The 25,808-nt window shown below is 37.5% G+C and overlaps 1 protein-coding gene across 8 annotated transcripts in view; it reads left to right on the top strand.

Moving 5' to 3' along the window:
* The window catches only part of SCAPER (S-phase cyclin A associated protein in the ER), a 562,100-nt gene that overhangs the window by 264,826 nt on the left and 271,466 nt on the right, over nucleotides 1–25,808 (top strand). For all 8 annotated transcript variants that reach the window (XM_030814840.1, XM_030814838.1, XM_030814836.1 and 5 more), the window contains one exon: nucleotides 25,373–25,438. In XM_030814840.1, coding sequence (XP_030670700.1) covers nucleotides 25,373–25,438 — 66 coding nt within the window. The remainder of the gene's footprint in view (nucleotides 1–25,372; nucleotides 25,439–25,808) is intronic.

Raw genomic sequence — 25,808 nt, 5'->3', positions numbered from 1 at the left:
GTCTGCAGTATTAGCAGCTTGGACATCAGCTTCAGTGTCCAGTGGTAATCAGTAGGCTAATAGACTTCCTATCTTTAACAATAATTGACTATCAAGAAGATATTCTGAAATGGGGCAGGGAGAGGAATGAGAGGATGAGGGGGGGTGTGTGTGTGTTTGTGTATCTACATTCAGAATTAAACCTTAGTATCTGTGGGTTCCACATGCGGAGCCTGCAGATATGGAGGGCTAACTGTACTATGTCTTTTTATATAAGGGACTTGAGCATTTGCAGATTTCGGTATCCATGGGGATCCTGGAACCAACCCTTCATGGATATTTAGATATAAATTTAGATATAGATAAACACACAGGTCTGTGTTAAATTTACATTGGTACAAGAATTGACATAGCGTCAATTTTTGTGTTAGAATTGACCAGAGAGCCTGACCATGGAGTAGGATACCTAAGTTGAACAGAGGAGAGGCAGGGAAAGACATAAGTTTTAACAAATATTACAGGATTCTGACAGAACTTTGAGGTGAAACCAAATGTTAAATCTAATTTTTAAATATTTTTAACACCCATGCATGTGTTTTTAAAAAATATTTGGTTATTTACTTTGTGATCTTAAGGAATTCATTCAACACATTTAAATACTTATCAGCATACAAAAGTGTATAGAACATGATTTCTAACCTTCTCAAGTTTACAATATATTAAAGAGAGGTAAATGATGTATATAAATAACCTTCTATGAGGCAGTGTCCAAAGTAGCAAAAGAAAGGTACAAATAAGTATTAGGTTAATTCCAGGGAGGATAAACTTAGGTATGACTGGGGCAGTCAGGAAAGACTGTTTATAATAATGACGATGATGATAAGAATAAATACATACAAACCAAAAAAAAAAAAAGGCTGATCTTTACTGAGCTCTTATTATGCCTCAGGTATTGTGTTAAGATGGAATATTTATGATTATGAGCAAAATACAAGTAGTCTATGAGTGTTCATTGTATTCATATTCATAAGAGCAAAAACTAGGATAAAAGTTTAGGTAACTAATAAAGAGATAAGTAAATTATGGCACACATTTGTAGAAGAATATGTAAAATGGGCATATGCTTATGATGTATAAGGTGAAAATGGATAAATCACACATTTTATATATAGTCATCCCTCATTTGGTTCTAGGACCCCCTGCAGGTACCAAAATCCAAGGGATGTTCAAGTCCTTGATGAAAAATGGTGCACTATTTGCATATAATCTACACACATCCTCCCGTATATTTTGAATCATCTCTAGATTACTTATAATATGTAATGCAGTGCATATGCTATGTAAATAGTTGTTATATGTATTGTTTAGGGAATAATGACAAGGAAAAAATATGTGTGTTTTTAATACAGACACAACATTGCAGTTTTTTTCCACAAAATATTTTTGATCCACAGTTGGTTGACTGTGTGGATACGGAACCTGTGGTTACAGAGGGCTGACTATATATAATAAGGCTACTGTTAAAAATTCACATTGTGCACAGAGAAAAAGACTAAAAGAAAACAGAAGCATGAGTATGTGTCTGGGAGGGTATATTTGCCAATGGAATTAGGAAAATGGTTTTCTTCTGTTTAAATATGTGCATATTTTGCTTTAATGGAGCTGTGATATCTTTGTATAAAAAAATAAAGTAGAGCAAGGCAATTACAAAAATTTTAAAGTAGGACTGTGCTCAGATGCCTTTAAGTAGTTTAGGTTTTATACTGGGGACTGTGGGGAATTGTTGAAGCTCTCTGAGACAGGCTTTGATAACATGTGTAAAGCAGTTCTCAGATTTTTGTTTTGATGGTCATAAAAATTAGTGAGGACTCGAGTGTACTGTATGTATGAAAGCAGTTCTTAGACTTTTAGGTTTTTACATTTGTAAAAATTATTGAAGACCTCAAGTATCCTTTATTATATGGGTATATTTATTAACATTTATCATGTTAGAAATGAAAAGTAAGAAATTCTTTAGAAAATTTATCAAACATTTGGAAATAATATAAAATCATTATTTGTTCACATGAATAACACATTTTTATATAAACAACCTTCCCAAAACAAAAAAAAAAGATTAATGAGAAGAGTCACATTATTTTACCTTTTTGCAAATTAATGTCCAGCTTAATAAAGACAGCTGAATTCTCACATCTGCTTCTGTATTCAATCTGTTTTAATATTAAATTCCATGTAGCCTCAGCTCTACTGTGTGCTTGTAAGAGAATGAGAATGAAAAAGTTTTGATCTTATATACCTTTTAAAGACTCTGTCTGACCCCTGGGGCCAGATCATACTCTAAAAACTGCTGGCCTAGTCCATGAGAAAGAACTCAAAGAATACTAATTATTCTTTGAGTTGATAATAATTATTGTCTTAATATGAATCAAATCATGAAACATGGTAGTGATTTTCAAACTGTAGTTCTTCATCAGATCAGATCCTGCATCAGAATCATCTGGAATCATTTTTAAAAGGTAGATTCGTGGTCCTTCCGCCTATTGATTTCTGATTCACTTGGTTTTAGGGGAGGAATCTATATTTTGGTAAGCTCTTACTAACAATTTGATATGCCTACTGTTTATTTAAAATCATGAACTCTTATAGTTAGGAGACCCTAAAAATTTTGCTAGTTTTTATTCCCTCATGTTACGAATGAGGATAGCTTAGGTTAACAAAAAAATGACTTTCTTTTTGTTTGTTTGTTTGTTTTTTAAAGACAGAGTTTTGCCCTGTCACCTGGGCTGGAGTGCAGTGGCACAGTTTCAGCTCACTGCAACCTCTGCCTCCCGAGTTCAAGCAATTCTCCTGCCACAGCCTCCCGAGTAGCTGAGACTACACGTGTGTGCCACCACGCCTGGCTAATTGTTGTATTTTTATTAGAGACGGGTTTTCACCATGTTGTCTAGGCTGGTCTTGAACTCCTGACCTCAAGTGATACACCCGCCTTGGCCTCCCGGAGTGCTGGAATTACAGGCGTGAGCCACCATGCCTGGCCAGAATGATGACTTTCTAAAGACCCACACTTCCTCACATGAATTAAGTTATTCATCTGAGGAAGTAGTTCAACAGTAGTTGAACAGTAGTTCAAGTTTGATCCTTATCGGACAGTGTTCAGTAAAGATCAAAGGTAAATGCCAAAATGTTTGGCACAGGCATGTGGAAGGAGATGGATTGGAGAAACTAATCTGAAATAGATTCTGTGGATGTCCTGATGTGAGGGAGGGAGACAGGAAGAAATTGATGGTGACCCTGACCCTAGAGCACATAGCATGTATGCAGATATCCTTGACTCAACTAGGGGGCACAGATAGAGGTGATGTGCCTGTGGCTATAGTAAGCCAGTTCAAGCTCTCCAGGGGATGTCCCAGAGCAACTGGTAGATAGTGCATCAATTTGTAAACCTGTTCAATGTCTGCTTATCTTTTTTAATTGAAACCTATTTTTGTAAAAGAAATAATTTCCTCCTAACCCTACCTTTTGAATATGTGCTGGTTTTAATCAAGCTCTACTATCCCCTAGTGGTAGTACCCTAAATGGTGAAAATGTCTCAAAAATCTTAAAGAAAAAATCTCAAAATGTCTCAAACCGGAGTCTAAAAGTCCAAACATATACAATATAGCTGATGATGTCAAAGAATGTAAAGTTGAAAAAGTAGAATAGGGTCAAAATAAGGAATCTTGAATGCAAATTTCTTGGAAAGGAACTACTATACTATAGATAATAAAGGGAATAACATCAGGAAATGTGTCATTTGGGAAAATTTGCCATCTTTGCGTTGCTGGTAATATTAGAAGGTTGAGAACATGGTGAATAGCAGGTTATTTTACTGATCCAGGTATGAAGTGATAAAAGCTTATATTACAGTGTACTGTAGATGAAATTATGAGGAAAAAAGTAATCAAGATACATTTTAATGTAATATTAATATTTTGATGATATATGACTATTCAGAAAATAAATTGAAGAATAAAAATAAAAGTTGTACTTTTAACTTTCTACTAGTTTTAAACTACTGAGTAATCCTTCCCAGTTGCTAAATATTATGTGTAATGTAGCTGCCTTGAAGTATATGGAACAAGCAGCATCAATAAGCTTTTAAAATAATCATTATTAACAGTCAAAAAATAAAGTGTAGGAAAATTTAGGATAGATTAGAAAATAAAGAAAACGTGGATAATCAAGGTATCAAGTATAATTGTCTTGGTATATGATGTTTGTACATTTACATCTGAATATAGATTGTATTTGGGCCTTTATAACATTTCAGCAGTAAAGAGAGCTAACATTTATTTGATTCTTATCTGAGTAGCATATTTTCAGCCATTTTCTAATTGATTCCTTATCATAATTCTGGGATGTTAACATCATCGTGCTTATTTTAGGGATGACAAAACTGAGGTTCATAGAACTAACCTGACTAAAACTTCATAGCTATTAATTGGTAAAATTAAAATCAAGTCTGTCTTTAGTGTCCATATTCAGTGACAACATGTTCTTCATGTAGACAAAGTCATTTAAAAGTATTGATGATGATGATGATATGATCAACTCAAAAGAGGCTGTCCATTTTCCTTGCCCTTCTTTCTTGCCTAACTCCAGTTTTGTCATGCTGCATCTTATTCCATATGGTGTTACCAAATGCAAATATTGTTTTATGCTGAGTGATAATTACTTTGACCCCCAGTGCCTCTTTTTCTTGTTCCTGCTGGGTGAGCAATTAGCCAAGTTCCTGTTTATGTTGAGAGAGTATTTAGTTAAGCAAGAATTTGAAAATAATTTATATTTAAATACTTTGGTATTGTGGAATCTGGCCAGCAGCCCGCAATGCAACGGGGGTCTCTCTTTGTTCCCAGGTGGATCGGCAGATCGAGAAATAATAGACACATACAGGATAGTGAAAGCTGGGTCCGGGGGGTCATCACCTTCTGGTCCTGTGGTGCCAACAATGCACTGGATATACCAGCATTTATTATTAAGTTTAGTGAGGAGGGGCTAGGTTATTAAGGGATTTAGGGTCATTTGATTATGAGGTGAGATGGTCGCATGGGGATGAAGTAATTCTTTAACATAACATCTGTATGCAGAAGTACAGCATGCAGAGATAAGAATTTACAATATAGTGTGTGCATCAGTAATTTCTAACAGAGCCTTAAAACAGAAACACAGTCTTTCCATAACCTATGATTAGCAAGATATTAATCAGCAGTAACAGTTGCAGCAAAAGCTGGTTACAAACAATCCATAGAAACAGGACATGAAGCTAGACAACCGGTTAGACCAGAAATTCTCAGAAGGGAGTATGCCTTAACCCTAAAGAGGCCTAGAAGAGCCGTGGCAAGATGACGGTGTTTATAGCCCTATCTTATCCATATGGACAGGCGCCCCTCATGCTTCCGTTTATAGGCTCTCCACAAGGGTCACATTCCATTCCCAGAGCTATGAACATCTACTTTTCTGGGATAGGCATCTTGGTGATGTGAAACCTCCCTGACTGCACGTCCATTCATAGGCTCTCTGCAGGGGGAAGCACATCACGTGCTATTGGCTCATTCTGGCAGTCCAACCTGGTGTTGTCTTTACACAATCCTGCATGCAACTTTGTATTTACAGTAATCAGGAGCATTTCATCTTTTATTCTGTAGCAATAGTTTCAGGGGGTCTCCCTACATCTCCCCCTTTTCTCTGATTTAAATGAACCATAGCAGTCATAGCTTGGTACTGATCACGATTGGATTGAAGAATATTTTTTCCAATTTTACTTATGGGCAATAAACCAATAGCACAAAATTAATGATAGTGGATCCTCCCAAAGATTTTACCCATTGAATGGGGTTGAGATTAGATAACCCCTTAGAGATACCATCTAAAACTTCAGCACTGGGTAAGCAGTTAAGTGTGCTTGAGAGGCCTCAAAAATCTGTTCTTTTAGCTTGCTTATGTCTATACTTAAATTATCTTCACTTCCTTGTAAATGGTGTTTTACTGATTACCAATTGTGAACAGACTCATTATACTGAAACGGAGTTATACAAAAATCAGAAGTATTCCAATCACATTGCATTTGTAATCTATGTTCTAAACTCATAATTCTATCTCCCATCCATATAACAGTTTGTCTCAGATCATTAATTCAATTGGCCAATTTTTGATCAATACTTGACTGAGAATTCCACATCCGTGTAGAATTTTTGCCATTTATCCACAAAATGAACAGTTTGAATAGATTGATGTATTGCAACTCCAGCAGTAGCAGCAGTCACAGTAACAGCAATCAAGCCCATTATTATTACAATTAATGTAAAAATAAATTGTTTACTCCTTTTGAGAATTTTTTGTAGAATATTATTAATAACATGGATAGAAGGGTAAGATTCCCAAGGCCTGTGTATGGCTATGGGGAGCCAAATACCTTCTCTGGCTCTGACTATTAAAATACTATGATATTGATTAAAGGATGAGTCAATACAAGTAACAACTAACACAGGTAATTATGTTGGTTTTTGAACTAATATGCATCTTTCCTACTAATAACGTATATGGTGGTTTAACACAACTTTTAAGTGATATAGTTTTGTTGGACTCCATAGAGATAGTATATATATTTTGGGATGGTATTCTTTTTTGTGAATGTGGGGTTGGCGGGAATAGGTTGTATGAGAGGTGGTGGGGGGACATTAGCAACGGGGGGGTGTAAGCCCTCATAATCTTTACTGTCCCATCTTTGAATTGACCTTTTGATGATTGCCATAGTGATATTTTTGGCTATGTGGAAATAGTAGTGTAAATCAATCTATTGTCTTAGTTTTCAAGGTGACAAGGTGGATTTACTTATAACACTTTCTCCAGCCCAGACTCTCATACCAGTCATAGCTATGGTTAATCTCCATAATTCTGAATGTTCAGGTCCTCAGTGGGGAACAACGAGCCTTGGCTTTGGAGGGGCAACCCCTGCCCCTTTCCACTGAAGAGGAAAAAAGGAGTTAAATCTACGTTATAATAGAGGAGGGTTGTCACTACTTTTTTGTTAAGTAATATCATAGAGAAAATGTTGACAATCTCTGTGACCCTGAGAGCAATCATTAGTAATATGACCTTTAGGAGCCCAGTCAACAATGGTGTAGTGAGAAGAATTAAATAACACAGTTCCTTCTGAATTAACACAATCCTTCCATATTAATTATAGGTATAGGTTTGACTCAATTCTGTTAAAAGTGAAATTTCAGTATGTGATCAGCCTCTTTATTCCAGCATATAAAGTGTCTCTTTCTGGCAAAAGAACCCTGTTTTTCTCCTATTTATTCTTCCTTTCTGTTTTTAAAAACAAGACAGGCATTTTCTATTAGACTCTAGATCTAAATACACTAGGTTTGAATCCATCTATGTCATGTAACCTTAAGCAAGCTTCTTAACCTGTTAGTGTCTCAGTTTCCTCATCTGTAAAATGGTTACCTAACTTGCAGGTTTATTATGAAAATTAAATAAATTAATTCATGTAAAGTGCTTATCACATATTAAATGCTGTATGAGAATTTAGAACCACACTAGGAATATTTTCAAAGGAAATAGCCAAATACATAAGTGTTCCTGTTTTTAAAATATAGTAATGACCAATATTTTGTCATTCTCGATATAGTTTATATCCTTGAAGAAAATCCCATTTTGTATTTATTGGAACATAAGATTGGTTGACTATTTGAAAATGAATCAGTATAATTCACCACATTAATAGAAAATATTTATGAAGAAAAATTCTAATTTTCTCATTAGATTTAGAAAAAACAATACATCTGTTCAACAGAAAAACCTCTTAACAGGTGAGATTATTGAGGGAAACCTCCTCAATCTGGTAAAAGATATCAACCAAAACCTTAGAGGACATATCATATTTAGAGATGAACTATTGAAGGCATTCCCTTTTAAGACAAGACAGAATGTATCTGCCACTGCCATGTCTATTTTATACTAAACTGGATATTGTAGTCAATTTGATAAGATTGAGGGAGAAATGTAAGAATCAGAAAGGGAAAAATAAAAGTGTCAATATTTATTGTTGTTAAAATTGTGAACTCTTGGTTGAGAGCAACTTAGATAAAGAAAACTGCATAAAAGATTTGATCAATAAATGAAATTAAACAAAAAAAGATGACCTTACTGAACAGAAATCATAAAACAAAATGGCAAGCAACAAAAACATAAATTGCATTAAATCAAAATTAAGATTATGTGCTTCAAAAGATCCCATCAAGAAAGCAAAAAGACAACCCACAGAATGGGAGAAGATATTTGTAAAAGATACTGGTAATGAAGGATTTGTGTCCAGAATATATAAATAATTCTTGCAGCTTAATAATAAAAATACAACTCAGTAACAAATGGACAAAGGAATTGACATTTCTCCAAAGAGGGAATAGACATTTCTCCAAAGAAGACATACAAATGAGCGGTATGTTCTTAAAAAGACACTCAGTCTAATTAGTCATCAGGGAAATCTAAATCAAGTCCATAATAGGATTCTGCTTTACAACAACTAGGATGAGTGGAATATGTATATATATATGTGTGTATATATATATAGTATATTATATATGTGTGTGTATATATATATATATATATATATATATATATATATATGTATTAGAGATAGGGTTTCACTCTGTTAGCCAGGCTGGTATGCAGTGTTGCCATCATAGTTCACTGTAATCTTGAACAACTTGGCTTAAGCAATCCTCCTGCCTCAGCCTCCCAAGAAGCTCGGACTACAGGCACGCACCACCATACCTGGCTAATTTAAAAAAAAATTTTGTGTGTAGAGATGGGGGGCATCTCACTATTTTGCCCAGACTGGTCTCAAACTCCTGGGCTCAAGTGATCCTCCCTTCTTGGCTGCCCAAAGTGTTACAGGTGTGAGCCACTGTGCCCAGCTGGATGAGTATATTTTAAAAAGACAGTAACAAGAATGTGGAGAAATTGGAACCTTTATATTTTGATAGTGGGAATGTAAAGTGGTGCATCTCCTTGGGAAAACAGTTTGGCAGTTCTTCAAAAAGTTAAACATAGGATTTCCATATGATCCAGTAATTCTGCTCTTAGATATATACCCTCAAGAATTGAAGACATATTCAAACAAAAATTTTATAGAGGTAGTAGATTAGTGGTGTGTAGAGATGGGATCAGAAGGAATGGAGTCAGGATTGACTGTAAATGGCTACAGGGTTTTATTCAGGAGGAGAAAAATGTTCTAAAGTTAGGTGGTGGTGGTGGTGGTGGTGGTGGTGGTGGCGGCTGCATAGCCTTGTGTATGTACTCAAAAACATTATATTATACATTTTAAATGGATGGATTATATAGTGCATGAATTCTATCTCAAAGCTGTTTTTTTAAAATAAAATGGCAGGAATAATGCTAAACTTATTATTCCTTGTAATTATGAAGATTTCTCATTGAAAAAACAGAAATCCTAAATTATGTCAGTTAAAATGGTATGGTAGGGAACAACCAAAGGTCGTACCTCCACAATAATAGTTAATTAATTGGCAAAAACGGTGAGAACCAATTTTTTTGGAACTCTGGAAAGTAATCAAAAGGCCACTGAAATCAAGGAAATGCTTAATCAAGTAAAATTAACTGAATATCAGTAAGAGAGTTTTGTGGCATTTTAACTTATCTTGGTCTCATCCCCTACTCTCCACCTCAACAGCAGCCTTGAAGACAACAACCTGTATTCCTGGTACAGATATCTACTTTTGGAGGCAACATAACAGACCATATTCTCAATTGTAATTGTCTGTTTTGCCCTGTCTGATGGCTCCCCGAAGGACTGGGTCAGATGATTTGTTTTTATTTTTACCTAACTCAGAATTCTCCTAGGGCTGAGGAGGCCACCTGAGAGATTTTTTTTTTTTTAAATTTAAAGGTAAATGTACTTAGTCACTATTTGCCAGGGAAAGGGAGAACAGTTGGGGTCAACAGTAGACTAACCAAAAAGCTTAGAGAGAAAGGCCAGAAATAGAGATCTCTGGGGAATAAGGACTTTGTGAAAGCAAAAGAGAAGAAAAGCTTCACATATAGTGAAGTATGTTTAACTGCTGATTTCTCACCGGAAATGATGGAGGCCACTTGGCAATGAGATGTCACACTCAGTGTGCTGAAAGAATTTTTTTCAGCCCTGTTAACCAAGAATTCTATATTTGGCAAAGCTTTCCTTCACAAAAGAAGGAGAAATTAATACATTCCCTGATAAACAGTAACTGAATTGTTTGTCACTAGTAGACCTGCCCTAACTTATTTTATGAAATCAGCATAACACTGCTACTAATGCCACATAAAGACAACACAAGAAATAAAATCTTTAGACCAATGTCCCTTATGAATATAGATGCAATATTCCTCAAGAAAATATTTTAGGAATGCAGCAGCATATTTAAAAGATTATATATCATCACCAAATGGGATTTATTCCAGGAATGCAAGGGTAGTTGACATAGAAAAAAGTCACACAATATAATATACCATATTAATAGAATGAAGGGGAACATAAACCATGATCAACTCAGTTCATGCAGAAAAAGTATTTAACAAAATCCAACCTTTTGTGATAAACACACCCAAAAAACTAGGAATAGAAGGCAACTTTCTTAATCTGGTAAAGGACAATTAGGAAAATCTCACAGCTGACAGCCATACTCAATGGCAAAAGAATGAAAGCTTTCCCCCTAAGATCAGGAAGAAGACATGAAAATCCACTCTTGCCACTTCTCACCTTGTTGTAATAGAATTTCTAGTGGCACATAGGCAAGAAAAACTAGTAAAAAGTATCCAAGTTGGCAAGGAAGATATGAAACTATTTCTGTTTTAAGATGACGTCTTAAAACAGCAGGTCCTCAAATAATGTTGTTTCATTATAACATTGATGAGGAAAAAAAAAAATCAATTCCTGGCCAGGGCCACTGTCTGTGGAATTTCCACATTCTCCCTGTGTCCGCATGGGTTTTTTCCATGTACTCTGGTTTCCTCCCACATCTCAGAGATGTGCACATTAGGTTAATTGGCATGTCTAAATTGTACCAGTATGAGTGAATGTAGATATGTATTTGAGTGCACCCCATGATGAAGTGATGTCCTGTCTAGAATTGGTTATGGCTTGTACCCTGAGCTGCTGGGATAGGTTCTGGCCTATAGACTTTGATAGGCTCCAGACACCCTGAACTGGGATAATTAGGTAAATAATTATCTTGTTTTCATTAATTTTTCTTAAATATATATAGAGCTCAGATTTATTTCAGTGTTTAATATTAGAAATGTTTCAGTCTTTATTTAGAAGTTTGGTGATGATTTTGTGACCAGAAACATACCATAGCAACCTTATTCTTGTTAATATTAATTAGCCTATGTTAAAATTAGTTTTGCTATGCATTGTTAAGATTACAGTTTCAAGAACCTATCTACTACATTGAGGACTTACTGTACTTACAGTATCGTAAATAATACACACACACACACACACACACACACACACACACACACAAATACCCACACCCAATTTTACCATGCTAATAAAGGAATTTGGCAAAGTTTCAAGAAACAAGATCAACATACAAAAATAGGTCATATTTCTACGTACAAACAATGAGCAATCCAAAAATGAAATTAAGAAAGCAATTACATTTGGCAATGGCATCTAAAAGAATAAAGTAATTAATAATAAATTTAACCACAGTAGTTTAAGACTTGTATGTTGGAAACTACAAACGTTATTAAGAGAATTTAAAGAAGACCTGAAAAATTGAAAGATATTCTGTGTTTTATGCTTTAGAAGACTTAATATTCTTAAGATGATGATACTCACAAAATTGGTATACAGCTTCAGTGTAATCCCTGTCAAAATTCCAGTAGCCTCTTTTGTAGAAATGAACAAGCTAATGCTAAAATTTATATAGAAGGGGGCAGCCAAGATGGCTGAATAGAAACAGCTCCACTCTGCAGCTCCCACCAAGAAGGATGAAAATGGCAAGAATTCTGCATCTTCAATTGAAGTACCAAAGTTCTCTCATTGGGACTGACTAGGCAGTTGGCATGACCCACAGAGAGTGGGGAAAAGCAGGGTGGAGTGAGGGCCCACCTGGGAGCAAAGGGAGCTCCCTCCCCTAGCCAAGGGAGGCAGTGAGGGACTACGCTACTCCTCCCTGAAAACCATGCTTTTCCCACAGATCCTTGTAACCTGTGGATAAGGAGGTCCCCTCATGAGCCCACACCACCAGGGCCTTGGGTCCCAAGCACAGAGCTGTGCAGAATCATGGCAGCTGCTCAGGTGGGCGGCTGCTCGAGTAGGCACTGAGACACGGGAATTTTTGCATACTGTGGCTCTGGGAACTCAAGTGAGGCAGGAGATCCATCCACTCCCATGGGAAGGGGGCTGAAGCCAGGGAGCAAAGTGGCCTCCCTCAGTGGGCCCCCACTCCCTATAAGCTAAAACCACTGGCTTGGAATACCCACCAGTGCAGCAGGCTGGAGACTGCCCTAAAGACCGAGTTCCGGGCAGAGAGGGGTGACCACCATCACTGTGGCTCCAGTCAGCCATTTTCCCCTGCTGCAGGTGCCAGTAAGACTGGGCATTTTGGACGGGGAGCAATTCCCCACAGTGCAGCACAGTGGCTGGGACAGTTTGTGGCCAGACTGCTTCTTTAAGCAGGACCCCAATCCACTCCTCCTCAGGAGTGCTGAGATTGTGCCACTGCACTGGGTTACCAGGCTGTTACCCAGCCTGGGTAACAGAGCAAGATTCCATCTCAAAAAAAAAAAAAAAAAAAAAAAAAGTCAGCAGCCTCAGAGATCAAAGGAAATAAGCCCATGAAGATGAGAAAGAATCAATGCAAAAATGCTGAAAACTCAGAAAGCCAGAGTGCCTCTTCTCCTCCAAATGATCACTACGTGTCTCCAGCAAGGGCACAGAACTGGGCTGAAGCTGAGACGGATGAATTGACAGAAGTAGGCTTCAAAAGATGGGTAATAATGAACTTTGCTGAGCTAAAGGAGTATGTTCTGACTCATTGCAAAGAAGCTAAGAATCATGATAAAACATTACAGGAGCTGGCTGGGTGTAGTGGCTCATGCTTGTAATCCCAGCACTTTGGGAGACCGAGGTGGGTGGATCACAAGGTTAGGAGATTGAGACCATCCTGGCTGACACTGTGAAACCCCATCTCTACCAAAAATACAAAAAAAAAAAAAAAAAAAAAAAAGCCCGGCTTGATGGCAGGCACCTGTAGTCCCAGCTACTCAGGAGGCTGAGACAGGAGAGTTGCTTGAACCCAGCAGATGGAGGTTGCAGTGAGCTGAGATTGCACCACTGCACTCCAGCCAGGGTGACAGAGTGAGACTCTGTCTCAAACAAACAAAAAACCATTACCGGAGCTGTTACCCAGAATAACCAGTTTAGAGAGGAATGTAAATGACCTGATGGAGCTGAAAAACACAACACGAGAATGTCACAATGCAAACACAAGTATCAGTCGCCAAATAGATCAAGGGGAAGAAAGGATATCAGAACTTGAAGACTGTCTTCCTGAAATAAGGCAGGCAGACAAGGTTAGAGAAAAAAGAAAGAAAAGGAACAAACAAAACCTCTGAGAACTATGGGATTGTTAAAAGGCCAAACCTGTGACTGATAGGGGTAACTGAAAGAGATGGGGAGAATGGAACCAAGTTGGAAAACACACTTTAGGATATCATCCTGGAGAACTTCTCCAACCTAGGAAGACAGGCCAATATTCACATTCATGACAACCAAAGAACCCCAGTAAGATACTTCACAAGAAGATCAACCCCAAGACGTATAATCATCACATTCTCCAAGGTCAAAGTAAAGGAAAATATGTTAAGGGCAGCCAGAGAGAAAGGCCAAATCACCTATAAAGGGAAGCCTATCAGACTAACAACAGACATCTCAGCAGAAACCCTACAAGCCAGAAGAGATTGGGGGTCAGTATTCATCATTCTTCAAGAAAATCCAACCTAAAATTTCATATCCGGCCAAACTAAACTTCATTAGTGAAGGAGAAGTAAAATCTTTTTCAGATGAGCAAATGCTGAGGGAATTTGTCACCACCAGGCCTGCCTTGCAAGAGCTCCTGAAGGAAGCACTAAATATGGAAAGGAAAGAACGTTACCAGCCACTACAAAAACACGCTGACATACACAGACCAGTGACATTATGAAGCAACTACATAAAGAAGTCTGCAAAATAGCCAGTAAGCATCATGATGACAGGATCAAATCCACACATAACAATGTTAACCTTAAGTGTAAATGGGCTAAATGCCCAAATTAAAAGACATAGAATGGCAAGCTGGATAAAGAGTCAAGATCCATCGGTGTGCTGCATTCAAAAGCTCCATTTCACATGCAAAGACACACATAGACCGAAAATAAAAGAATGGAGGAAAATCTACCAAGCAAATGGAAAACAAAAAAGCAGGCATTGCAATCTTAGTTTCTGACAAAACAGACTTTAAACCAACAAAAAAGACAAGGGCATTACATAATGATAAATGAGTCAATTCAACAAGAAGAGCTAACTGTCCTAAATATCTATACACCCAGTTAAGGAGTACCCAGATTCATAAAACAAGTTCTTAGAGACCTACAGAGAGACTTAGACTCCCACACAATAACAGTGGGAGACTTTAACACTCCACTGTCAATATTAGACAGATCATCAAGACAGAAAATTAATAAAAATTTTCAGGACCTGAACTCAGCTCTGGATCAAGTGGACCTGATAGATATCCACAGAATTCTCTACCCCAAAACAACAGAATATACATTCTTCTTGGTGCCTCATTGCACTTACTCTAAAATTGATCACATAATTGGAAGTAAATCACTCCTCAGCAAATGCAGAAGAACTGAAATAATAACAGTCTCTCAGACCACAGCGCAATCAAATTAGAACTCAAGATTAAGAAACCCACTCAAAACCACACAACTACATGGAAATTGAACAACCTACTCCTGAATGACTCTTGGGTAAATAATGAAATTAAGGCAGAAGTTAAGAAAGTCTTTGAAACCAATGAGAACAAAGAGACAACATGCCAGAATCTCTGGGACACAGCTAAAGCAATGTTAAGAGGCAAATTTATAGCGCTAAATAACCACATCAAAAAGCTAGAAAGATCTCAAATCAGCACCTTAACATTACAACTAAAAGAACTAGAGAACCAAGGGCAAACAAACCCCAAAGCTAGGAGAAGAAAAGAAATAACCAAGCTCAGAGCAGAACTGAAGGAGATAGAGATGTGAAAAATCCTTCAGAAAATCAGTGAATCCAGGGACTGGTTTTTTGAAAAAACGAATCAAGTAGATAGACAGCTAGCTAGACTAATAAAGAAGAAAATAGAGAAGAATCAAGTAGACACAATAAAAAATGATAAATGGGATATCACCAGTGACCCCACAGAAATAGAGAATACTGTGTTTCCACAGTACTATATACTGTATAGACCCCACCATCAGAGAATACTATAAATACCTCTATGCAAATAAACTAGAACATTGAGAAGAAATGGATAAATTCCTGGACATAAACACCCTCCCAAGACTGAACCAGAAAGAAGTTGAATCCCTGAATAGAGGAATAACAAGTTCTGAAATTGAGGCAGGTGATAAATAGCCTACCAACCAAAAAAAAAGCCCAAGACCATATGGATTTATAGCTGAATTCTACCAGAAGTACAAAGGAGAGCTGGTACTATTCCTATTGAAACTATTCAAAAAAATTGAAAAGGAGGGACTCCTCCCTAACTCATTCTATGAGGCCAGCACCATCCTGATACCAAAACCTGGCGCAGATACAACAAAAAAAGGAAACTTCAGCCAATATGCCTGATGAACATCAGTGCAATGATTCTCAATAAATACTGGCAAACTGAATACAGCAGCACATGAAAAAGCTTATCCACCACAATCAAGTTGGCTTCATCCCTGGGATGCAAGGCTGCTTCAACATATGCAAATCAGTAAACATAATTCATCACATAAACAGATCTAAAGACAAAAACCACATGATTATCCCAATAGACGCAGAAAAGGCTTTTGATAAAATTCAACATCCCTTCATGTCAAAAACTCTCAATAAACTGGGTATCGAAGGAACATACTTCAATAATAAGAGCCATTTATGACAAACCCGCAGCCAATATCATACTGAATGGGCAAAAGCTGGAAGCATTCCCCTCGAAAACTGGCCCAAGACAAGGATGCCTTCTCTCACCACTCCTATTCAACATAGTTTTAGAAGTTCTGGCCAGGGCCGTCAGGCAAGAGAAAAAAATAAAATGTGTTCAAATAGGAAGAGAGGAAGTCAAAGTGTCTTTGTTTGCAGATGACATGATCCTATATCTAGAAAACCCCATTGTCTCAGCCCAAAAGCTTCTTAAGCTTATAGGCAAAGTCTCAGGATACGAAATCAATGTGCAAAAGTTACAAGTGTTCCTATACACCAACATTAGGCAAGCAGAGAGCCAAATCATGGATGAACTGCAATTCACAATTTCTCCAAAGAGAATAAAATACCTAGGAATACAGCTAACAAGGGAAGTGAAGGACCTCTTCAAGGAGAATTACAAACCACTGCCCAAAGAAATCAGAGCAGACACAAACAAATGGAAAAACATTGAATGCTCACAGATAGGAAGAATCAGTATTGTTCAAATGGCCATAGTGCCCAAAATAATTTATAGTTTCAATGCTATTCCAATTAAACTATCACTGACATTCTTCACAGAATAAACTATTTTAAAATTCATATGGATCCAAAAATGAGCTTATATAGCCAAGACAATCATAAGCTAAAAGAACAAAGCTGGAGACATCACCCTACCCAACTTCAAACTATATTACAGGGCTACAGTAACCAAAATAGCATGGTGCTGGTACATAAACAGGCACCTAGACCAATGGAACAGAATAGAGAGTCCAGAAATAAGGCCACACACCTACAACTATCTGATCTTTGACAAACCTGACAAAAGCAATGGGGAAAGGATTCCCTATTCAATGAATAGTGATGGAATAACTGGCTAGCCATATGCAGAAGATTGAAACTGGACCTTTTCCTTATGCCATATACAAAAGTTAAATCAAGATGGATTAAAGACTTAAATGTAAAACCCAAAACTATAAAAACTGTGGAAGACAACCTCGATAGTACCATCAGGGACATAGGCACGGGCAAAGATTTCATGACGAAATTGCCAAAAGCAATTGCAACAGAAGAAAAAATTGACAAATGAGATCTAACTAAACGAAAGAGCCTCTGCACAGCAAAAGAAACTATCAGAGCAAACAGGCAACCTACAGAGTGGGAGAAAATTTTTGCAATCTGTGCATCTAATAAAGGCCTAATATCCAGAATCTACAAGGAACTTAAACTTACAAGAAAGAAAACCCCATTAAAAAGTGGGCCAAGGACATGAACAGACAATTCTCAAAAGAAGACATTCATGCGGCCAACAAACATAAGAAGAAAAGCTCAACATCACTGATCATTAGAGAAATGCAAATCAAAACCATAATGAGATACCATCTCATGCCAGTCAGAATGGCAATTATTAAAAAGTCAAGAAACAACAGAGGCTAGTGAGGTTGTGGAGAAACAGGAATGCTTTTACACTGTTGGTGGGAATGTAAATTAGTTCAACCATTGTGAAAGACTGTGGTGATTCCTTAAAGATCTAAAACCAGAAATACCATTTTACCCAGCAATCTCATTACTAGGTATATACCCAAAGGAATAAAAATCATTTTGTTACAAAGGTACATGCATGTGTATGTTCATTACGACACTATTCACAATAAAAAAGACATGGAATCAACCCAAATGCCCATCAACAATAAACTGGATAAAGAAAATGTGGGATATATACACCATGGAATACTATGCAGCCATAAAAAGGAATGAGATCATCTTCTTTGCAGGGACATGAATGGACCTGGAAGCTATTATCCTCAGCAAACTAACACAGGAACAGAAAACCAAATACCACATGCTCTCAGTTACAAGTGGGAGCTGAACAATGAGAACACATGGACACAGGGAGGGGAACAACACACAGTGGGGCCTGTCAGGGGGTGTGGTTTGGGGTGGGAGAGCATTAGGAAAAATAGCTAATGCATGCTGGGCTTAATACCTAGGTGATGGATTGATAGGTGCACCAAACCACCATGGTGCACATTTACCTCTGTAACAAACTTGCACATCCTGCACATGTACCCCAGAGCTTAAAATTTTTAAAAAAATTATATAGAATTACAAGAGACCTCCTGGTCGCCAAAACAATCTTGAAAAAGAAGAAAGAGGACTGAATTTCTCAATTTCAAAACTTACTACAAACCTATAGTAATTAACTGTTAACATAAGGATAGACATATAAATTATTTTATTAATCTATATTCTATTACATTCTAATCCATTAGAATTGAGAGTCCAGAAATATGTCCAGGTGTTTATTGCCAAGCTTTGATGTGTGCCAGTAGACCATACATATTTTAAAAAATACATTTCCATGGAACATTAATAAAACATGAACATACAACAAAACACGAAAGACCAAGAATTCTAATTCCTCTAATTCTGAAATGGAAATTATATATTCGTTGTGCATAAATCAATAAAACTAGAAATTTATTACAAAAGATCAATCACCACCACCTCTGAAAATAAACAGTGATTTTAACACAGCAAAAAATTTGAATACACTTAACTAGAGAAGATGTACGAACAGCAAATACCCACATAGTAGGTTGTTTAAATCATTATTAGGAAATTGCAAATTAGACCACAGTGAGATACCACTATACACCCACAGGAATTTCTAAAATTAAAAAGATTGGCCAAACCAAGTATTGGCCAGGACTAAAGCAACTGTAACTTTCATACTTTTCTGGTAGAAATGCAAATTGGAATGATTACTTCAGAAAACACTTCACTCATTTAAAGTTCAGAAAATACTTTGGTCGTTTAAAGTTAAGTACATGCTTATTACATGACCCACTCCTAGGTAATTTATCGGTGATAAATGAAAACTTTTCACCGAAGGACTTGTCTTCAAATTTTCATAGTAGCTTTATTCATAGTAATCCTAATCTGGAAAAAAGTGAAATGCCTAACTTGTGAGTGGATAAACAAATTTTCAGGTGTCTGAACAGTGGAACATTATTAAGCAAAAACAAAAAGAAATGAATTAGTGATACATTCAACAGTTTAAGTGAATCTCAAGAGCTAAATGAATTAATTTAGAGACGATAGTGTAGATTGTAATAATTGTATATTCTAGAAAGCCTTACTGGTAGAAAACAGATGGCTGATTTCTAGGAGCAAGAGGTAAGGGAAGAGATTGACTAGAAAGAGACAAAAGAGAACTTTGTGGTGTAGTGGAAATCTTTCATATCATGATTGTGATTTTGATTATACTGGGGTACACAATAGTGAAAACTCATTGAATTATACACAAATTAAAAATTTTTTATTGTATGGAAATTATACCTCCATAAAACTGACCAAATTTTTTTCAAATCAGAAAAAAATTAATTTTTTGGAAGCAGGGGTGACAAAAATAAAACATTTTCAATATGAATTGTTAGGAGTAAATCAAAGTGAAAACTACAGATTATTTGAAATTTATGACAGTGTGAAACTTACAGGATGTTACCAAAGCTTTGCTCAGAATGAAATTTTTGCTTTAAATGATTTTGTTATCAATTGATGTAGAAATGATCTAAATAACTCAAGGAGCTAGAACGATATTGTTATCACCCCCATGGAAAACAAGATTCATGGATTTACTTAGTTTTATTTAACAAATACACACGTGACACTTACAATATACTATTTTTTATAAAGATAAAAAAAGGTTTAATTTCTGAGAAGATTTGTAAAATAGCCTCTTTTTTTAATAAAACAAGATTTGTTTTGTTAGCAAAATAGCTAATAAAAAATAAAATGGAGCATACATATATCCCACATTATGACTGAGAGGGAGTATAACCAAGATGATATTGAGATTAATAATGAAGAAATGCAGTGTACAACACTACACCAATGAAAATTTTAATCTTACCAAAGTAGACAAGCATCTAAAAACCAAATCATCAGACTGTAATTGTGACAGTATATTTGAAAGGATTCTTTCAACCTTATCTCTTGCTATTCTCACATTTTAATCTTTTGCTCTGACCAAATGGGTCTCCACAATGTTCTAAGCATAAATTGTATTTTTCCGTATGTTCAGCATTGTTTGTTCAATTTTCTCTGGTAATAATGCCATTTCCTTTGTATTTGGAGACCACCTGACTTTCAAGAGAGTACACATTCCATTTCCTTCAGGAAACAGCTGGAAATGAACATATCACATTACTTACCTGTCACTTACTCTGCCCCATGTAATTATGTTTTTTGTTTGTTTGTTTGAGGCAGAATCTCTCTCTGTCATCCAGGTTGGAGTGCAGTGGTGTAATCTTGGCTCATTGCAACCTCTGCCTCCCAGGTTCAAGCGATTCTCATGCTTCAGCCACCTAATTAGCTAAGATTACAGGCGTACACACCACACCCAGCTAATTTTTGTATTTTTAGTAGAGACAGGGATTTGCCATGTTGGCCAGGCTGGTCTTGAACTCCTGACCTCAAGTGATCCACCCGCCTCAGCCTCTCAAAGTGCTAGGATTACAGGCGTGAGCCACCGAACGTGGCTGGAATTACGTATCTTTTTATGCTGTTATGTCATCATCTTCCTTCTGCAGACTAAGTTTCTTGAATATTCTCATTATGTATATACCTCTTTGTATCCCCCTCCCGTACTATAGTTTGTACAGAGTCAAAACTCTGGAAATAAATATTTAATTGAATGCTAAAAGTGAATCAAATGGGAGGTGCTTCCGGATGGTTGACTAGAGGCATCTAATGTATGCCTCCTCCACAACAAAGAACCAAAATAGTGAGTAGGTAATCACACTTTGAACAGATCATCTAAGAATATTGGCATTCAACTGAGAAGTGACAGGAGACATAAGCAAGCTTGTCCAGTGCACATCCTACAGGCCGCATGTGGCCCAGGATGGCTTTGAATGCGGCCCAACACAAATTCTTAAAGCATTACAAGATTTTTTTGTGGTTTTTTTAAAGCTCATCAGCTGTCCTTACTGTTACTGTATTCTGTGTGTGGCCCAAGACAGTTCTTCTTCTTCCGTTGTGGCCAGGGAAGCTAAAAGATTGGACACCCTGACCTAAAGCAAGATAGGAGAGGAAAGTGAGGTAGCCTGTTCTTCTGGGATCAGCTGGGAGCCTGGAGACGCTCCCCAGTGTGGGGAAAGAGGAAGTGCGTGATCACCAGCAGTCCACATTCCCACCGTGGACTCCTGCGTCCAGCCACGGGAAAGCCCCTGCAACTAACATAAGAAGCTACTTGGAGACCACATAAAGGTATTGTTCCAGAGAGGGAGTCCGTGCTTGGGCCTCACATACCCCTGAGCCCTCAGCAGCTACAGAAAGGTGCCACAATCAGAGTCTGCCTCCTACCAGAGCTACATTCTGCCCAGGGATCCAACAGCTTCTGCATTTCCATAACTCAAACCCCATTGACATTCCCCACCCTCAGCCAGCACCACAGTTGGCTACTGCCTCCAGGGATGAAGTGAGAGCCACTGACAAAGACCCTACTGCCCCTAGTGGTGAGGCCACTGTAACATCTTCATACGTCCAAGAATGAACTTCCCTGCCAACAGCAGCCACCACTGTGGGCCCCTGAACCTGGGGCCAAAGCACAAGCAATGTGCATGCTTCCCAGCTGCCTGCATATGGGTGCTGCTGAAAGCAACCTCATTCTCCCTAGTAGTGGGGCTGCAGTGCAGCCACTGCCATGTCTACCCAAGCATTCTGCCTTAGGCCTGAGTATTACCCCATGCTGGCCTACCAAAGCTAGCACCTACACATACCACCAGAGTGCCTGATGACAGATCCACCCAGCTCATCTCCACACCCCCAGTAACCAAGCATGTTGCCCAGGGGCCTGGGGACTGCCCAGCCCAGTCTACCACTGTTGGTACCCGAGTACTCTTTCTGGGGGCTTAAGGGAAAGCCCACCCAACCTGTCATTGCCATCACCGTGGGGATTCATCCACCTGCAAGCCTGGGGATTACACTGCCAGCCCATGAAGGCTACCACCAACAACATGAGAGTGAACTACTTGGGATCCAGAGGTTGTTATTCCTGCCAATGCTACTGCCATTGCCCATACCATGGCCCCAGAACCCACCTTCCTCACTAGCCCATTGTTGCCACCCCTGTCACCAGAGCAAGCTGCCTGTAGGCCCAAGAATCAGCTCACCTGGACCTGCTAACACCGGTATCAGTGTTTGTCGCTGTGGAGCCTAAGAACAAGTACATTTGGCCCACTGCTACCACTACGGGGGCTTGAGGTGTCCCCATCCCCAGCAAAACTTCATCAGAACCTTCACTAACAACCCTACTATAAATCGCTGAGGAAATCACAGACACCACTGATGCTGTTTACAGCTGAAAAACAGCATATGTGACATATGCAACATCATAAGGTGACAAAATACTCAAATTTGCAGTGTCCCAGAAGGTGAAGAAAAAATGAAAGGTAACTTAATAGGAATAGCATTGAATCTGCAGGTTACTTTGGGGAGCCATTTTAATGATATTCATTCTTCCAATCCATGAGCCCCTATGGAATGTTTTTTCATTTATTTGTATCATATATGATTTATTTAAATAATGTTTTGTAGTCCTCCTTGTAGAGATCTTTCACTTCCTTGGTTTAAATGTATTCCTAGGTATCTTATTTTTGTGTATGTGTGGCCATTGTAAATGGGATTGTATTCTTGATTTGGCTCTCACCTTCAATGTTATTGGTGTATAGAAATGCTACTGATTTTGTACATTGATTTTGTATCCTGAAACTTTACTGAAGTCGTCTATCAGTTCTAGGAGCCTTTTGGCAGAGTCTTTAGAGTTTTCTAAGTATAGAATCATATTGTCAGTGAAGAGAGATAATTTGACTTATTTTCCCATTTGAATGCTTTTTATTTCTCTTGCTGATTGCTCTGGCTAGGACTTACAATATGTTGAATGGGTGTGGTGAGAGTGGACAGCCTTGTCTTGCTCCTGTTCTTCAGGAAAATGCTTCCAGCTTTGGCCCATCCACTATGGTATTGGCTGTGGGGTTGCCATAGATGGCTTTTATTATTTTGAGGGTATGTTCCTTCAATTCTAGTCTGTTGAGGGTTTTTTATCATGAAGGGATGTTGGATTTTATTGAAAGCTTCTTCTGCATCTATTGAGATGATCATATGGTCTTTGTTTATCAATGTCATTTTTTACAAAATTATGAAAAGCTATTCTGAAATGCATATGGAGCCATAAAAGAGCCTGAAGAGCCAAAGCAATCTAAGCAAAAAGAGCAAAATGGGAGGCATCACATAATGCAATTTCAAACTGTACTATAAGTCTACAGTAACTAAGACAGCATGGTACTGGTACAAAAGCAGACATGTAAGACCAATGGAACAGAATAGAGAACCCAGAAATAATGCAGCACACCTATAGCCATCTGATCCTTGGTAAAGTTGACAAAAATAAGCAATGGAGAAAGGACTCCCCATTTAATAAATGGTACTGAGATAACTGGCTAGCTATATGCAGAAGAAATAAATTAGACCCCTACATTTCATCATATACAAAAGTTAACTCAAGATGAATGAAAGATTTAAAGATAAGACCTCTAAACTATAAAATTCCTAGAAGAAAACCTAGGGAATACCATTCTAGGCAATGGCCTTGGCAATGAATTTATGAGTAAGTCCTCAAAAGCAATTGTAATAAACACAAAAACTGACAAGTGGGACCTAATTAAACTAAAGAGCTTCTGCTCAGCAAAAGAAACTGTCAACGGAGTGAACAGATAACCGACAGAATGGGAGAAAGTATTTCACAAACTACGCATCCAAAGGTTTAGTATCCAGAATCCATAAGGAACTTAGACAATTGAATAAGCAAAAACCAAATAAAGCCATTAAAAGGTGGGCAAAGGACATGAACAGACACTTCTCAAAGGAAGACATACAGTCAGCCAAGAGACATATAAAAAATGCTCACAGGGTGAGGTGCCACACTCTTAAACAACTGAATGTCACATGAACTCATTATTATTCATTCCTATAAGGAGGGCACCTAGCTATTAATGAGAGATCCACCCCTGTGATCCAGCCACCTTTCATTGGGCCCCACCTCCAACATTGGGGATCACATTTCTACATGAGATGTGGAGGGGACAAATATCTAAATTATATCATAGGGATAATACCATATTGAATTTTTAGATACTTGTGATATTATTGAATGTACAGCAGCCAACACAATGCTTGGAACATACTCCACCATGCATAATTGTTACTTTCCCACCTTTCAGATGAGGTCACAATTACTTGCAGCTACCAAGTAGTTATTTCTCCATTTTGACATGCAAAATATTTACATTTGTAAAAATCTTTGTATTTATAAAAATCTTAATATTTAGGCTGATGGCAATGAGCATACTTAGGTTGAAAAAATATGTAATTTTATATTTTATTCCAATTTAGATATTTCTTTATTCCAAAAGCATCATCTGTCTAGTTTGCTTTTTTCCTCATTAGGGCTATTATAATTTGCATCTTTCCCACTTTTTTAGGTAGGAGTATTTTTTTTTCACCTGTCATTGTTCTCTAGATTGTTTTACATTGTGGATAATTTTTTCATAGATCACTGGATGAATTCTTTGACAACAGGATCCTTTGGATGAGCAGTTAACATTTAAATTGTCATTTTCCCCTTTTTTTCTCCAAAAAGAGAAATGTACAAATTAAGTCAACATTAATGGATTGCTATAGTGAGAACTGTCTTAGATCAGTGACCAGCTTGATGACTGTCACCTACTAGTTTAGGCAAGCTGGAGCCTAGTTAGAAAGGGGCAGAGAAGTATCTCAAATTTTTCTGAACCTTTGGTATTCAGTCAGTATAAAAAACAAAAACAAAACACATCTTTGAGAGTCTGGTCACGTTATTTCCACTGTCTTTTTAGTTATTTCTAAAATTAAATGCTTTTTTTTGTATTCTTTACCTGTATTTATCTTTTCATTGTATAACTCTTGAGGTACATAGGTAGTCAGCCACTTCAATCACCAAATTTAATAGGCTGAGTGTTAAATGTAATAGGGGAAAAATACAGCCAACATTTTGGTTTATTATAAAAATTAGCAGTGAAATAACTGTGTTAAAACTTTTTTTCTCTTCAGGGCTAAGGAATATGAGAGTTTAATGGAAACCAAAAATTCTGGCTCTGATTCACCTTATAAAGCAAAGTGAGTATTCCACATTTTAGTTCTCCTTTTCTTCAGTCTATGCCTGCAACAAAAGTGTATCTCAACCATCATGTTATGTCTGTAATGAGGTTCTTTGATTCTGATTTCTAGAGCAGCATTCTCTTAACACAGTAGTATCCAACTAGAGGAGAGTTTGCTGAGGATATTTAGCCATGTCTGGGCACAGTTCTTGTGAGCACAGCTTGGGGCTGCTAGCATCAAGTGGGTGGAGGCCAAGGATTCTGCTATATATTATTCAGTGTATAAGACAGCCCTCACATCATTCTCAGTAAACTATCCCAAGGACAAAAAACCAAACACCGCATGTTCTCACTCATAGGTGGGAATTGAACAATGAGAACTCATGGAC

The sequence above is a fragment of the Nomascus leucogenys genome, chromosome 6, assembly GCF_006542625.1.
Source record: "Nomascus leucogenys isolate Asia chromosome 6, Asia_NLE_v1, whole genome shotgun sequence".
Lineage (NCBI taxonomy): Eukaryota > Metazoa > Chordata > Mammalia > Primates > Hylobatidae > Nomascus > Nomascus leucogenys.
This window is presented reverse-complemented; position numbering and strand designations above follow the sequence as displayed.